The following is a 16,316-nucleotide window of genomic DNA, read 5'->3' on the forward strand; positions in this document are numbered from 1 at the left end:
ATCAGCAAAAGATTTTGAAACAGGATCATGCACTTTATTTGCTTCTGCGTAAGATACACATCTTTGAGCCATATATAATTTAATTTTAGTCTGCCGTTCGTATTCTGGACACTTCCTGTTTGTTGCAAAGTGTAGACCAGAACATAGATAGCAAGACGCGGCATCATCTTGTATGTTGCACGTGTCCCCTGTATGGCCTTGGCCACACTTGTAACAACGCGGCTGAGAGTTACAATTAGATTTAGTATGACCAAATCGGCAACAAGAATAGCACTGAATAGTAGGGTAAGAGTAAAGTTCCACGGGCAGAGCATTGTAGCAGACAAATACATGTTTAGGAAGGGTTTGACCATCAAAAGTTATGACAATAGTCTGTGATGGTTTCCACTCAGGAGGGCTGCTGTTACGCACTTTATAATTTAGACGTCTAATTTGTATAATTCCTCTGCTGCCTATAGGCAGAGATATATTATCTAATATTTCTTCAGGCAACCATTCCGGGGGAACACCTCGCACCAGGCCCATTCGGGTCACATTAAATGAGGGAATAAAAGCTTTGTAGTTATTTCTTGTCAGGCAAGGGTTATTAATGAATTCGTTTGCACATTTGTGGTCTAAGAATGATATGGACATTCGGTTTCTGCCTATCCTTTTGATGCTACCATAAATAATATTTTTAAAAGATTTTTTTTGGAGAAAATAGCCAAATTGGACGGGGTGCAGGGAAGCGACGCTAGTACCTGAAGAAACTTTTTGCGCATGAACTACAAATGGCTGTATGTCATAGGCCTCATAAAACGTTCAGCCTGTAGAATTTTTTGGAGAATGAGAACCGTCTAATGGAGGTGTTGGGTGCTGTTGGGTATTAACAGTTATAGAACCTGCAGAATCTACTTTGTTCTGAAAATTATCTAGAGCATGAGCGTTCTTAATCTCAGTATATATTGAAGGAATTTCAATTTCCGGTATTTGGCACGAACAATCGGAGTCGTTTTGTTTGTTTCGACGCTTCGGATTGAATCTTCGTTTCCTTTTGTTGCAGTGTTTGCAAATTTTTCCTAGACGCATTCTTTTTCGGTCACTCCGTTGATCCACATCTGTATCTACACTGGACTCGTCTAGTTTAGAAAATCTATTATCTACTATAATATTACACGCTACCTCGGGGGGCGAGCCCCCGATATCCGTCCATTTTTTCGCCTGACTCCAGGCCTTGAGGAAAAAGTATAAAAACTTACCAGATACTGTAGAATATATACACAAATTAATAAACAAAACAATTAAATTAAACTAATACACATATATATATACAAACTGATCTTTTATACAAGTTAAATTAAATTTAAAAATTTCACTAGAAAAAACACTCCCGCCACGACCAACGTTTCCCGCGCTCTTCCGAGACGAAGTTGGTTTGGTTATATTTTGAATTTTGTTGTTGCTTGTCAATGTCAACATATGATAGTGCTGCCAGGTGACAGATACGACGATATCACACCAGTTATTTTTAAGATCTCTCAAAAATGGGGTTTGAACACTTATATAAATAATAAATACCATAATAATTTGTAATTATTTTATTTCATGTATTTCATAGGTATTTATCAAGATCATTTATAATGTATTTGAATTCAAATCCTATTTTTCCCAAAGTCTATGCAACTCCAGTATAAGATGGCATCACCGTTAATTTTATATTACGACCTTAGAATATTTTATCATTATCAAGTCCAGTTGGGACTTGTAAAATTTATAAAATTAGTATATTTGAATAAACTTTGTTTAGTATGAGACTGTAACTTGAGAATGAGAATAATTTTAAGATATCTTAGACTAATAAAAAAAAGGGTTGTAAATTTAAATAATTAATACATTAGTGATTTTGATTGAAATTTTAACATAGTAAAAATCAAGAGGATTTACATTAACAGCTACTAAAGGCGCATTTAAATTTTAAGAAAAGTACAAGAGTGAGAATAACAAAGCATATGTCCAAACACGTATAAATGCTTTAGATGAGTTGCTGAAGGAATTTAAGGATAATCATAAACATTTAATACAAATAGCTGTTCCAGGGCAAATAAATTCGTTTCCGTATTTTGGCACGTGCTCTATGCGTATTCCTGCTGATAGCTGTGCATCAAAGACTATATACAAATGTTGTAGCTCAACAAAAATATGTCACAGAAAAAGAATTTGTTTTATCTGGGAAGTTATTAGTTAGCACTCGACGACTTAACTCAACAGTCAACACTTTAATAGTCAGTCCGTCAGCACCCACCAATTCTGAATTCTCTGGTGGCTAGTGTACACATTATTCAATAGCGCAGACGGCAGAATCGAAAAAGATGTCTAAAATTCTTGTTATAAAACATCTTCCAACAAATTTAACTTTTCAAGAAAAAGAACAACTTTTAAAGCATTTTGGAGCTGAAAATGTTTGGGAAACTGTAAAGAAACCTTTAGTGGTATTTGCCTCTTTTTCTACGAAAGAAGAAGCCGAATCAGTATTACGTAGATTGCATCAATTGGAAGTAGCAAAAAGACGCCTCATTGTAGAGTATTCATACGAAAAAGAATCTTATTTACATCATAGAAAGTCAGTAGGAGAATCATCTATAACAACACACAAAATTAGGGATTTTTTACGAGTATTAAATGCGTGGAATCCTTCTGTTGACTTTTATCAGCCTCCACCTGCACATCTTAGTTACAAATATTCTTGTTTGGACCCAAAAATAGCTGTGAATATTATATTTTCAATGTTTAAACATAAACCATTCTACGTTCAAGCTGTCCATCTAATGAATAAAATGTGCATTGATACCCCTTTCAGTGACAATCCAGAAGCCATTACTTTTTTTAGAGAAACATTTCATGAACTTTTTTTTAAGGACATAATTTTTCCTCCACATGAAAAACTTAGTGAATCAGAATCAGAAATTGAGTCTGGTGAGGAAGGTGACAGAACTTATCAAGCCACACCATCCTTAGTAAAGCGCCTCCACACATTGAAAAATCCTCTCAAGAGAAAGGGCTCTACACCTAAGCTATTTGCTCCTCATAAACCCCAAGGTAAGAAAAAACACAAACAGGCAGAGGTATTTGATGTTGTGACACCTGTTACTGAAGGTAAAAGAATATCGGTAGTTATTCATAAAGATATTCAACAAAAACCACTGGAACAGCCTGAGGTAGTAGGTAAACTAGGAATACTTGAAAAAAAAATTATACCTTCAGAGCAACCTTCAGAAACTATTGAAGAAGAGCAACCTACAATTACCCGGAAAGAGCTTTTAAAGAATAGAATGTCCTATAATGACATGAAATTACTTCCAGTATATAAAAATTATACTCCCGGACAACCATCAATGAGGCTTTACTTAAAAAATTTAGCTAAGACAGTAAAAGAACAAGATGTTATAAGGATATATAGGCAATATATAGAAAATTTATCAGAGGAGAACCAAAATGGCTTTGACGTTAGAGTGATGCAAGAAGGAAGAATGAAAGGGCAAGGTTTTGTTACATTTCCATGTATAAAGATAGCAGAAACAGCACTAAATGAAACAAATGGGTTTATTCTTCAAGATAAGCCTATGGTGGTCCAATTTGCAAGAGTAGCTAATAAGAAAACCATAGACTAAGTACATGGATCACTTTCGTACTATTATTTCAATCCATAACAAAGTTGTCAATGATTTTATAATATAGATCCTGAATTGAATATGTTTAAATATTATTTTTATAACAACTGTTTTACTCTTATATTGATGCAACTGGATTGGAGAGGTTTACCTAGTAAGACTACAAGAGGAAAATATGTATATGAAAAATTAAAACCATTTCAGTTACAATTGAAGGTAAATGAATAGGAGCTACAGCCAAATTCTTTTAAGTTTTAATATTACTTTTATAACTGTTTATAAAATAAAAAATATGATCATAATTTTATTTATATATTCAACAAGTCAATAACATAAGATGAAGTTGTTTTCTGCTCAGAAATAGGAGTACCATGCAGCATCTTGCCTAACAATGGCATAACATTATCAATCAATTGCATGTCATGAATAAGGCTCTCAACAATTCTTTGTATCTTCTCTAGCACAATGGTTACCTTTGGATCATTTGTCATCAAAAACTGTTGATAAAATGTGTCCAAAAGAAGTATACACCAGTCATATATCTTACTTTCACACTCCATATCTAGCTCTGTGTCCAGTATAAGATGAGCAATAAAACTAATCAATAAAAGAGCATCATCCAGTGATAATAATTGTCTCAAGTGTGGTATTATTAGTGCATCACTAAAAGGTATTTGTAGCAGATACTTGAGCAAATCACCCTTTTTATTTTTTTCATTTAAACATAATATCCTTATTCCTTCATCATTAGTTATATTAATGTCATTTGAATTAAGCATTGATATTGTATAGACAATTAGAGACACTATTACTGACTCTGGTATATCTGTAAACTGGAGTAGTGTTTTATAGAGTGCTTCTAAATCATCTTTTTCTATTAAGGCTGTCATAATTTGTGAACATACAGTCCTTTCTGCCAATCCCTTCAGCCAAAGATGTTTAATGTCACTTCCAATTACCAAATCAGATTTCCCTGATGCATCCCAACTGACAATTTTCATAACATTTTCTGAAATTATGTTATGTGAACCTAGAAGACTAGAAATGTTTCTATCTGTTTCCAGCATGTATGGCAGCATTGCTATGTGGTTCGAACCTTGTAGGATAATTCTATTGTTGAAACTGTAAAGCTTTGCTTCTGTAGTATACATTTTCAATGGATATCTACATGACCCAACACCTAATACCACATCATAAGCAACAAGGATTGCACCATCTTCCTCAGTATTACTACCAAACATGATTAAATGGTTCTTTTCCATGCAAGCTATAGACACACTAGATAATGTAGAGATCCAAGGCACAGAAACCATGTTTTTCCAAGATTTGTTTTTAATATCATAAACAGATAGCTTTGAATCACTCCCTGAAATCCAAAAAAAATCTAATAATTAACTAACAACATCTCTATATAAAAATAATGTGCAAATAATAATATATAAGTATAGATGAAAAGGGGCGAGTGGTGTTACTTTAAACAGGAAACCACTAGTACAAGAGGAAAATCTTGGCAGTAATTAGTATTCATATAAAGGGTGAATAGCCAAAAAAGGGTCCACCCATGGATTTATTTGACCATAATTTTGTGGTAAATTAAATACATTTAGGTACATATTTGGAACCTACAGGTCAAGGTGTATTAATAGATTTAAATGTTCACTTATTATATAAGCTTCATTCAATATAGGTCCTACAAAATAATAGACAACTGTAGAAAAACCTTTTCTGAAAATTGTGATAAATAACTTTTGTCTATTTGTATCAAACAGAGATTGCATCTAAGGTTTGAAAGAAAATGCAATTTATGTAAGTGGACACAATAATTTAAATAAAATTAAAACTTACACAAAATATAGACTTTATTGTTGTTGGTTGAAATTAAGTGACCAACAACATACACATCATCGGATCGTACAACCTTTTCCCTGGTCAGCTTAGCCTTTTCTAAATCTCCCAATTCATCACGTAGAGGAGAAATTAGTATTTCATATTTTTCCTTCTTTTTATTATTAGTATTCTTGATAACATAACAAATATAATCTTTTTTGTCAATGGTGTAGGCACCAACATCAATAATATTTTCCTTGTCTTTAATTATAGGTTTGTGGGCAGATATCAATCTATTATCAACACCATATGGAAGTGATGCACAGTTTCCATTTTCAAAAATAATTAGTGATGTTTGGTTTTGCCTGGCTAAAACTTTAAAAATTTTTGCTGAAAACTAAGAGTACTCATTAAACTTAGTTGTACTAGTTTAAAAATTTATATTTTTAGATATATTCCACCATACTTTGTATTTCTTCAGTTTATCCAAATTTTCACTTTCATCTTTCCATGCTTTAATAGTATTTTGGTTAAAGACGCCAACGTATGACTCTTGTTCATCATCATAAATCACAGCTGAAGTGATATGGTCCTTTGATGTCCAGCCGCCGGTCTGTTTCTGGTCCGATAGCTATTAAATTAAGTAAGGATTTAGTTATATTTTGAAAGTTTCCTGTCATTGTTTAAAAAACACATTACACTACTAACCCTGTACTTATTGACAACGTTCCGACCCAACGTAACCACTACAGTTTCGGCTTCTTTATCTTGAGTTACTCCAAGAAAACTATTCTGATCAATTAGTGGACATAGTACGTAATAGCTATAAAATTTAGCCATTTCAGTTATTAAAATATACACATTTAAATTTACAACAAAAGCGTGGCGCTAGTATGGATAACTATTAACTGCTAAGTGCTTTTTTTTGGATGTTATGGCCTGGTATCAAGACTTTTAGGCCAAACTGCTAAGTGCTAGTGGCCACTGGCCAGTTAGTGTCGCTTACAGAATTTTCCTACTAAAACTTCAAATATCCCTAAAAATAGATTTTTAATCTACCCTTAAAGTTTTTGTTGTACACTCGGTTTGACAAGTAATTTTGAATAAGCATAAAAATAAATTCAAACAGTATAAAATTTCAATCTTAGAGCTTTTAGATATTTCAGTTGTAGCCACGCTTGGAGTGTTTTATTTAGTTCAGTTTATTGGTTGGTACCTAGGCTTAATATAAATTATATAGAATTGTGAATTATTTAAGAAAATTCTTGTATCCTTGAATAAGTTATGGGTAAATGTATCTCCTCAAAACACTATCTTGATCCCTCTAATTTTGGGCAAAACCCCTAAGTTGGCATCATTGTAACACAGATTTAGTAGACTAAAGACTAAATGTGTAAATAACAGCTATATATAAAAAAATAATCAATTATTCCTTTTTTTTAATTTCATTTTTATAAATCAATTATACGTCTCACTGTTTTTTTTAATTAAAAAGAATAAAATATGTATTGTTGGATTTCATTGTTGGAAAACTACAAATTTTAATCGCAACAATTCACAAATAATAAGAAAAACATCGATATTTTTTTAGTCACTTAAAAAGATAAAATTCGATTAGACTGACTTATTTTTAATGATCCTATATTTAAGGAGCAATAAAATACATAAAATATACAACATACTTAATATACATATATAAAATAAATCATCTAATCTAAATTCATAGATTAGCTGAAAATGAGCTGATTTTCTTTTGGTTTCGAGTTCGTAGCAATATATCCAGCTTTCATCACCTGTGACAATGTCAAATACAGAATTTGAGTCACCGACAGTGACGTTAGCGACACCAGTCCATACGAAGGTGTTTCTGGTCGTCGGTTAAAGTATGGGGAATCCATCTGGTACAAAGTTTCCTGACGGCTAAATGTTCGTGTAATATTTTTTGAATTTGACTCATACCAATGCCTACGCTTGCCTATCTGCTGATAGATCACTCTCTTATCTTCCTCTATCATGCGTCGCATAGCACTAATGTTATCTTCAGTAGTCGCTGTTAAAGGACGTCTCTCACGCGGATCATCATTGAGATTGCTACGTCGACACTTAAACTCGTTAATTTTATTTATTTATTAGAGTTTACCACATCATACATTGTACTTAATCTAGTGCATATTTCACAAAATCTTTCATCTAAAATGTATGACAATTGAAGTGAACATAAGTGTTTCAAAAAAGAAATTAATAATTAAAAAATACAGTTAAAACATGTAAAAACAACATCAACAGAACAGTGAATTAGGCTCGAGATAGTCACCTAACAATTCTTTCTCTAAAACCGATCAGCCCACTACCAAATATATCCAGCTCCGGATAAGCACTATTCAAGCCGTTATAATCGCGAAGAATTCGATAGAGAGGTGCTTGGACTCCAAGGTTCGTAGGAGGAATTTGGAAGATATTTCTGATTTTAGACCTAGGGAATGAGTAAGGAACGACAATTTTAATATCATGTAAGAGTTCACTGCTCTGTATATGATTATTTAGCAGTTTATATAAGAAGGTAACACGGGCTAAAGTTCGCCGATCACACAGTGATATCATATTAATTTTTTTAAGTCGCCGATTTTCCCGTACTATTACCTACCTACCTACGTATTTAACCGTACCGGTTGTCTATGCAAAAATCCTCTGCTTATAAAAGCTAGGTGTCACGTAAAAGAGTTTTGAATGCTTTCAACGCGTTGCGAATGGATCGCACATAGTGGATTCCATATGTTACTGCTATATTCAAGATGACTGCGCACTAGAGCGTTGTACAGAAGTGTATTACTCGTACAACCAAAACAATCTGCAATTCCGTTAAAGAAATCTGAGCATTCGTACTGATGTGATGACTACCTTATTAACCTGAGATATAAACGTTAAATTTTTGTCAATAATTACACCCAAGTCGCAAATTTTTTGAACCTCCTTGAATGGCGCGCCGTCAAGCTCATACACAGTAACAAGTGTTTTTTTTCTTGTGTAGTTAATATGAAAGCACTTGTTTATATTGAGGATCATACCATTTAAAAAGCATCAATTATGGTCTCTTTGAGCTAGAGCAGCATCACAGACATAGTAAATAACTTTATAAATTTGTAAATCATCAGCGAAGAGAGACGCTTTGCAGTGCTTTATATGATTCCTAACGTCGTTGACAAATAATAAAAATAGCAACGGCACCAAATGTGATACTTGGGGAACACCAGATCGCCCAATATATGGAGTAGACAGCGCCACCAACGACTACTGACTGAGGTCTGTTACGATGATATGACAAACCAGTTCAGTAAAAATTCTCCTATTTCATTCCCACGTAGCTTCCGAAATAAAACTACCAGAAGCGATACAAGTATATAACAGCCGGAAACGGTTTCCTTACATGTAATAATTGTAGCGTTTGGAATATCACGTCATATTTTAAGACCATACGCTCGTAGTAATATGACTCACAAGAGAAAAATATTCAACTACCGTCTTAGTAGGGCAAGACGCTACATAGAATCTACTTTTGGTAGTGTCTAATAAATTTGAAGTATTTTACAGGCCTTTGAAGACTTCATTGATTAAAAGCATCAAAACAGTAAAAGCATGTTGTGTGTTACATAACTTTATAGGAGTACGTGATGGATATAATGTTATTAATACTGTCAATTGTAGGTTTAGAAAATGTTCTTGTGGCGGCGTCCATGCGTCGGGTTGTCTCTCTCTCCCTGAAATATGGCGATGGGGCCGATGGCTGGCCATGCGTGATACTCGTGAAACGGTGCTACTTGTGGTGACTGGTCGAACTTGAATTCGTGTATGCGGTGATGTTATTTCGAATATGTATTTCCGTGTTGTTCCCACGAGAATACAGTGCGTGCTCCTGCTTCCTGTTGATAGAGGATCTTTGACAATCTGAGAGAAATCTTTGTTTTTAATTGGTCATTATTATTTATTACTTAAGATTTCATGTGGTGTAATGGTTGCAGCTCTTTACAAACGTTGTGTAATAAAAATAGAGTGGCGAAGAGTTTATTGCCAGTTCTTCTCTTCCATTCTACGCTCTTGATTTGAGAACTGGCAGTAAATGTAAAATTAGAAGCATTTAATGAATAATTGTTTTTATTGACGTTAATAAGTGTACATTGTGTTACCTAGGTATATGAGTAAATAAGTTTTGACTTTGACTTGGTGGCTCTTTCCGGGTTTTATCTCAGGAATTTCTGGACTGAATCCAAGAGACTTCAAAAGATCGCTATTCAACATACTATACCTATTAAGACCTGTTTTTGGAGACTGAGATTCGGTAAAAGAGTTACAACAATACTGTCTGGTATGCGACTGGGACACGTATGCACCCAGCTCATCTTGCTAAGCTTTATATTATTGAGCTCTACGTGCAAATGCGGATATGTTGAAGCTGATTTGAACCACATCATGTTTGTTTGTTCTCGGCGGGACCAGTCGGCTCTTCTCGAAGGTCTCATTTTCCCTCAAATTCCTTTCCCTTTTACCATATCCTGTTTACTTGCAACAATGGACCCACATGTATATAAAAAGTTTTATCAGCTTTTATCCTAAGTAAAAATTAATGATATAAAAATTTAGACAATGTGAGAACGTGTATATAGATAAATATCTTTTCCTCCACTGCTTTTTTATCTATCACTATAAGAATTTATCTTTTATTTTATAGATTAATTTACATTCCTAATAAAAAACAAAGTATGGTAATTTGTCCCGATTTGTAAAGCAAATGACGATACTACAATTTGTCAAACGCCAAAGGTAGTACCAGTATAAAAAGAAAATTTTCCGATATTAAAAGGATTAAAAATAAATATCGAAATCGAGGTAATAATAAGAATGTTGCTGCAATACTGCATGGACAAGAGGGGCTACGACAGTTGGACGGAGGATGTAGCAGATTTGATCCTTACAAGTATGATCAAGTTAAGGGACTAAAAAAAGCTTTATGTCAATGTTACCCAATATAAAGACTACTTAACTTTAAGTTTCATTTTATAATTAGTTTACTCCTTAAGAAACGATTTGAGTTATAAGGCCCGGTACGGAAATTTTATGAGGAGTAAAATCAAGTGTAACACGAAAAGTTGAGGCGTTACGTAGAAAGAGCCAAACATATATATCTGTATGATTGAACGTGTAAATGAATGATTCCATCTCATTCTCTCTCTAAAATTGGATTTGTATAAGTTGAACACAATTATTATTGTTATTATTATTATTATTTATATTGTTTTGTAACATACTTTATGTAATACGCTTTATTGAAGTATAATAATCCGAAATAATCCGAATAATTACAGATATATGTTTGTTTCTCTTATCATTTTAGCAGATGCGTTCATTTACCCTTTTTTTCTTTTCGATATATATCATAATTATCGTTCGTAAGGAGTGAACTCCAATCGTGCGTCGTAGCTGACACACACACACATTTTTTAATTATATTTTTAATTTAGGTTTTTAGAATTTAATTTAAAAAGAATCATTGGATTTTTTAATTAGTTAGTTTTGTACCACAGCAAAAAAATATAATAGATTTTTAGTATTTCCTCGATTTCTTTTGGTAGAATTCAGTAGCTTTTAACCTCCCATAAACAGTAGATTTGTTAAATGAAGTGTGGTCACACACACACTGTTAAGGAATCCAATAACAAATCTGAAATATCTAGTAAAAAATAATTGACATTGTAAATATTACTATGTGATTACAATTTACTATTTACGAATGCATTACAAATTATCATGTCATTAGAGAACGCTCCGGTCTCGGTTAAAGTGGTAGTTTTAGGCGATATTGGTAGAAGTCCACGTATGCAATATCATGCCCTGTCTCTGGCGAGTTCGGGAATAAAAGTGAATATCATAAGTTATATGGAAACTAAGCCTTTGTATGATGTTGAGCAAAATGCCAATATTAAAATAACAAAATTACATCGACTAGAAATTGGAGGTCCTAAGTTGATAAAGTATTTTGCCAAAGCATTATGGCAGAGTATAAGTTTACTTTTAACCTTATTTATAACTGGAAGATGTGATTTTGTGATGTGCCAGAATCCACCTGCCATACCAACTTTGCCAGTATGCAAATTTTATTGTCTAATTACAAAAACAAAATTTATTATTGATTGGCACAATTATGCTTACTCAATTATGGCATTATCTTTAAAATCTGACAATCCCCTGTTAAAATTGTCTAGTAAAATAGAAATGTGGTTTGGCCAAGGTGCAGAGCACAACCTATGCGTTACCTATGCCTTAAAAGAGGATCTTTTAGAGAAATGGAATATAATGTATGTATCAACAACAAAATACAAAATTTTAGAAGTACAACAACTGGTTTTTTATATCTTTAATTATAAAAAAGTAGTCAAACCTTGACCAATTTTTTAAATTTTTTTTGTTGTTGAACTCTCACCTCTAACCATGTTGCAGGCAGTTTGTTTTTATAGAAAAATACATAAAAGTATATTTTCAGCGCAACTGTTTTGTATGACAAGCCACCACGAATGTTTCATCCAATCTCACAAGAAGAAAAACACAATTGGTTTGTTAAATTAGGAAAACAATGTGGCGAATTTACTGACTCAAAAGCTGTCAATCCAAAGATAAAGACAGCATTTACAGAAGTAGTTGACGGTAATGTGGCTATGAGAAGTGACAGACCGGGTTTGTTGTTTAGCAGTACAAGCTGGACACCAGATGAAGACTTCAGTATATTGATGGATGCCTTACAAGGTCTTTAAGTTCATAATATTACATTCCTAAGTAATGTTTTCCCTACATTTTTTATTCTTTACAGTTTATAATAACTCAAAACCCACAGTTGATCACTATTATAACTTTACTTAAAAATTGGGTTGCCAGTCTATTGTATATTCTGTGTAGATTTCAGTTTAAATCACAGTAATGTCCGAGAATAAACCCACAAATCGAACACTTCTAACAAACCCAGTAGTTTTTAAAATCCTCAATATCTATTTACAGTTTATGAAACAACCTATAACCTGTCAAGAAAGATGCCCAAATTAGTTTGTGTGATAACTGGCCAGGGTCCTATGAAAGAGTATTATAGAAACCAGATTGCATTGCGTAATTGGAAAAATGTCACTGTCATCACACCTTGGTTGGAAGCTGCTGATTATCCAAAAATGGTAGCTAGTGCAGAATTAGGTGTGTGCCTCCACACTAGCTCATCAGGATTAGATCTACCAATGAAGATAGTTGATATGTTTGGTGCTGGACTCCCAGTTGCTGCTTATCAATTTAAATGGTATGATCTCATCAAACATGAAATAGTACTTTTGAAATAGAAAATATTTGTAATATTCTTTTGCTCTTGTTTCAGTTTAAGTGAACTCGTACAGGATGGTATAAATGGATATACATTTAAAAATAGTGCTGAATTATCAAAACATATTGTAGGTTGGTTTGAAAATTTCCCAAACAACAAAGAGCAAATTAAAGTTGCTGACAAAATGAGAAGAGAATTGATCAAGTTTCAAGAATCGAGATGGGAAGATAACTGGAATTTAAGAGCCAAGAAATTTTTTGAATTGTAAATTTGTAATATAAAACATTAGTTTTGTAACCTATGTATGTATTTTTATATTTTATTTATAAGGCATCAAATGTAACAAAAAGCAGGTACCTATAACAAGATATTCAATAATGAAATCATATCATAAAAAATAAAACACATTCCTTTAATGATACTTTGTATTAAAAAATAAGCTGTACACATACATCTTAAACTAAAAGTCTTTCAATTTCTTGTTGAATGCTTTGTATTTGTGGCTTTAACTGAGAGCCCTCGTTAATGGTAATTGAGCAAGATATAATAGGACGAGATACACCACATGCGCGCCCCAAAGCTTGCTTTGACCTTACAAACACATACGGAACATTTTTATCTTCACATAATATTGGAATGTGCAAAACAATTTCTAAAGGTTCTGCATCTGCTGCCATTATTATAAACTCGGAGAGACCCCTGTTTAGAGTTTTAGTAGCTTCATTAGCACCTTTACGGAGCTGTTTATAATTTGCTGCTTGTTGTACCAGATTTAAAATTTTTGCAGTCAGTGCTGCATCTGCTAATGGGTAAGCTTTAGGATTAACATTAGCTTCCGACTCACTCTGAAAATGTAAAACACATCTACAAAATCTAACCTAAAACAATAACCTCAAAAAGCAGTTGCTCATAAAATTTTGTAATAAGTTTAATAATATGCCTTGTCCGGTCTAAAAATTATTATGAGTCATTTTTTAATTGGATTTATTATTATAAAATACATTATAATTGTAACTTACCATATTGAATTAGTTACCGCGTGTTAAACAATATTAAAGATATCGGCCTCTCGGCGATTTCTCGCTTCACTGAGGGAAATGGAAAACGACTACTTCAAAGTTCACCTGGTCCAAATTTATAATAGTACTTTTATTCATTAAAGTTACTTATTATGATTAATTGTATTTACTCCGCAATAACACAGACGGTAAGACTTATAAGTTACGCAGTATGCACTATTCAGGATTAGATAGGATTAGGGATGCTCGATGTTAATAGCAAAAACATCGATGTTGCTATACGAAAAATATAGTAGCCTCCATGTTAAATGTTAACTCACGACCAATACAACTACGCAACAACGAACGAATACACAAAAATTAAAATTCATTCATTTTGATACCACCGCTTTAAAGAATGCCCATGGCCATGCCCAAAATCTAATTAATCTAGGGGTACGTCACCGAGACCATCTGGCAAAACTGCTTCGTTCATTCTTCGTAGTCTCGCTCGATCTTTCTCTGTCACACTTCCACACTTCTCTTTATAAAAGATATAGATTAAGAGTTCTTCATTATCAAAATTACTTTTAATTCAGTTAGTTGATAAAAACATTATAATCTGTTGCAAACTGTTACAAACTAACCTAACCTAACCGAACAATACATAATAATTGGTTTTTGACTGCTTCGGCGCTACGGGAACTGCAGCCTCTTCCTCAGCGCCTCCGAGCTCTTATATACACTCTAAGGGTAGGGCAGACAAGACCACGTGGATAGTGGGGTGCTCTGATTCGGTTTTTGACAAACGATGACTGGACGCTATGAAACAAAAGAATGGTCTGAAAACAAATTTAGTGAACCGCAAAAAGTATCGATACCCGATATTTTCAAATACTTGATTCTGGCTTTTTTTGTAGATAGTCTACAAAAAAAGCCAGAATCACGAAAGAAGGTTAACAGCGGCGAGTACTTCAAAAAAATATTTTCACCACGGGGAAGACTGTCGAACATTTAGAGGAGGAATATTTAAAAAGTGACGGCGTTTTGGATGAAGAGATGGACCGAATAATTATATCTATGGCTAGTGATACTGAAACAGAATCTGATTCTGTTTCCATCCACTCTTCACATAGTTATGTTGCTATGGCCGCTGATAACAATTATTCTATAAAACTGAATAAATAATTGTAATGCTTTTATTTACCCTATTTTCTCATCTTTTGCCTGTAAGTAAGTAGAACACCTTATACACCTTACCATAAATATAGGTAAATGGGCATTTCCATCAAAATGTCTACCAACACACTCATGGAATGACCCATGCAAAAAGTCCAAATAACTAACTTTATTATGGTATTGTGACTCTGTAAGTGTCGTGTTATTATTACTGAGACTTATCACTAATCTGAACAATTGTAATAGTATGGGCTTGAGTAATGAAATTACAGCGTATCAAAAATGTATTTATTTCTTAATACAATTTAAGAGCTTATATTGTTTCTTCGAAGTATGCAGGAAATAGTATTATTTGATAAATTCCATATGCTAAATGGTAAAATGGGTAATTTTTTTACTCATAATAAGTACCCAGTTCAGTTTCCTTTCTAGAGGTTCGTCCAGTCTTCCTCGTTCATTATTTAAGTAATGCCAAGTAGCCTTTATCTTCTCAGTGCCGTTTTTTTTAAAATTTAAAACTTAAGCGTTGCGCCTTAGCGATTCTAGACTGTTGCCGAAAACTTTTTGAAAATATCCTAACCTGTTTTTCTAACTATGGCCGACGTCAAATGTATGTTTAGTTTTCGTTATAAGCTGGGGTTCTGTGTTAACATGAACCATATTAGTATTTATAAAAGAAAATAACTCACCAGCTCACCCGATGTTATGTGATACCGCCGCCCATGGACACTGAATGCCAGAGGGCTCGCGAGTGCGTTACCGATATCAACCGACATTAAGTTTTTGCCCAAGAATCAGCAGCAGCCTGTGCATCCAACACCGAATACTGAGTGTTCCGGTGTTGAACGCTCAGAGACAAAGAGGGTTTCTTTACAGTGGAAAGGTGTGGTACCTCCTTGGGTTAATATCTGTTTAAACTGCACCTATCATTGCCTTCACGCCGGTTTCCTGTGAGACAGTGATACTGCCGTGATCGTGCCTGCCCGTTTATCTGAAGCCAAAAAACAACAGCTTGGCACTCCCACTAGGAAAGGGGTTGACTGATTGCACTGATGAAATCACCTCTATCACAGGTTACTTTACCAGTGGACGATGGAGTCGTCATGTCCCGACGCCGGTCTTTTACTGATATATAGTCTATAAAAATGCGTCCAAACTAAAATTCATTGTTATAGGTAATGAAGTAGCCTAACCCTGTTATGAACAAAGGCTATAAAAACTCCTTTAAGGTTAAGATGAACAGCGTTTTTAAGCTCTATGGTGTAGCTATGGTAAAAGCTGAATTAGATAATACGTATAGTGGCAGTGTCTATTTAA

At 33.7% G+C, this 16,316-nt stretch overlaps 4 protein-coding genes across 4 annotated transcripts; 2 read left to right on the forward strand and 2 right to left on the reverse strand.

Moving 5' to 3' along the window:
* The first annotated feature begins 1,938 nt into the window (after positions 1–1,938).
* Positions 1,939–3,891, forward strand: LOC123715172 (RNA-binding region-containing protein 3-like). Its single transcript, XM_045670056.1, has one exon. The coding sequence runs from the start codon at positions 2,349–2,351 to the stop codon at positions 3,645–3,647; it is 1,299 nt and encodes a 432-aa protein (XP_045526012.1). The 5' UTR covers positions 1,939–2,348; the 3' UTR covers positions 3,648–3,891.
* Positions 3,892–3,943: 52 nt separating this feature from the next.
* On the reverse strand, positions 3,944–6,465 carry LOC123715171 (nucleolar protein 11). The gene is made up of 4 exons (XM_045670055.1): positions 6,183–6,465; positions 5,941–6,105; positions 5,493–5,871; positions 3,944–5,013 (listed from the first exon to the last, which is right to left on the reverse strand). The coding sequence occupies exons 1-4, from the start codon at positions 6,312–6,314 to the stop codon at positions 3,956–3,958; spliced, it is 1,734 nt and encodes a 577-aa protein (XP_045526011.1). The 5' UTR covers positions 6,315–6,465; the 3' UTR covers positions 3,944–3,955.
* Positions 6,466–11,154: 4,689 nt separating this feature from the next.
* LOC123715481 (chitobiosyldiphosphodolichol beta-mannosyltransferase) lies at positions 11,155–13,123 on the forward strand. Its single transcript, XM_045670502.1, has 4 exons — positions 11,155–11,821; positions 12,007–12,266; positions 12,516–12,801; positions 12,877–13,123. Exons 1-4 carry the CDS (start codon positions 11,274–11,276, stop codon positions 13,088–13,090), a joined length of 1,308 nt encoding a protein of 435 aa, XP_045526458.1. The 5' UTR covers positions 11,155–11,273; the 3' UTR covers positions 13,091–13,123.
* A 110-nt stretch (positions 13,124–13,233) lies between these two features.
* Positions 13,234–14,106, reverse strand: LOC123715482 (NHP2-like protein 1). Its single transcript, XM_045670503.1, has 2 exons — positions 13,842–14,106; positions 13,234–13,667 (listed from the first exon to the last, which is right to left on the reverse strand). The coding sequence occupies exons 1-2, from the start codon at positions 13,842–13,844 to the stop codon at positions 13,278–13,280; spliced, it is 393 nt and encodes a 130-aa protein (XP_045526459.1). The 5' UTR covers positions 13,845–14,106; the 3' UTR covers positions 13,234–13,277.
* Positions 14,107–16,316: the final 2,210 nt, after the last annotated feature.

The sequence above is a fragment of the Pieris brassicae genome, chromosome 10 (genome assembly GCF_905147105.1).
Source record: "Pieris brassicae chromosome 10, ilPieBrab1.1, whole genome shotgun sequence".
NCBI classification, from domain to species: Eukaryota; Metazoa; Arthropoda; class Insecta; order Lepidoptera; family Pieridae; genus Pieris; species Pieris brassicae.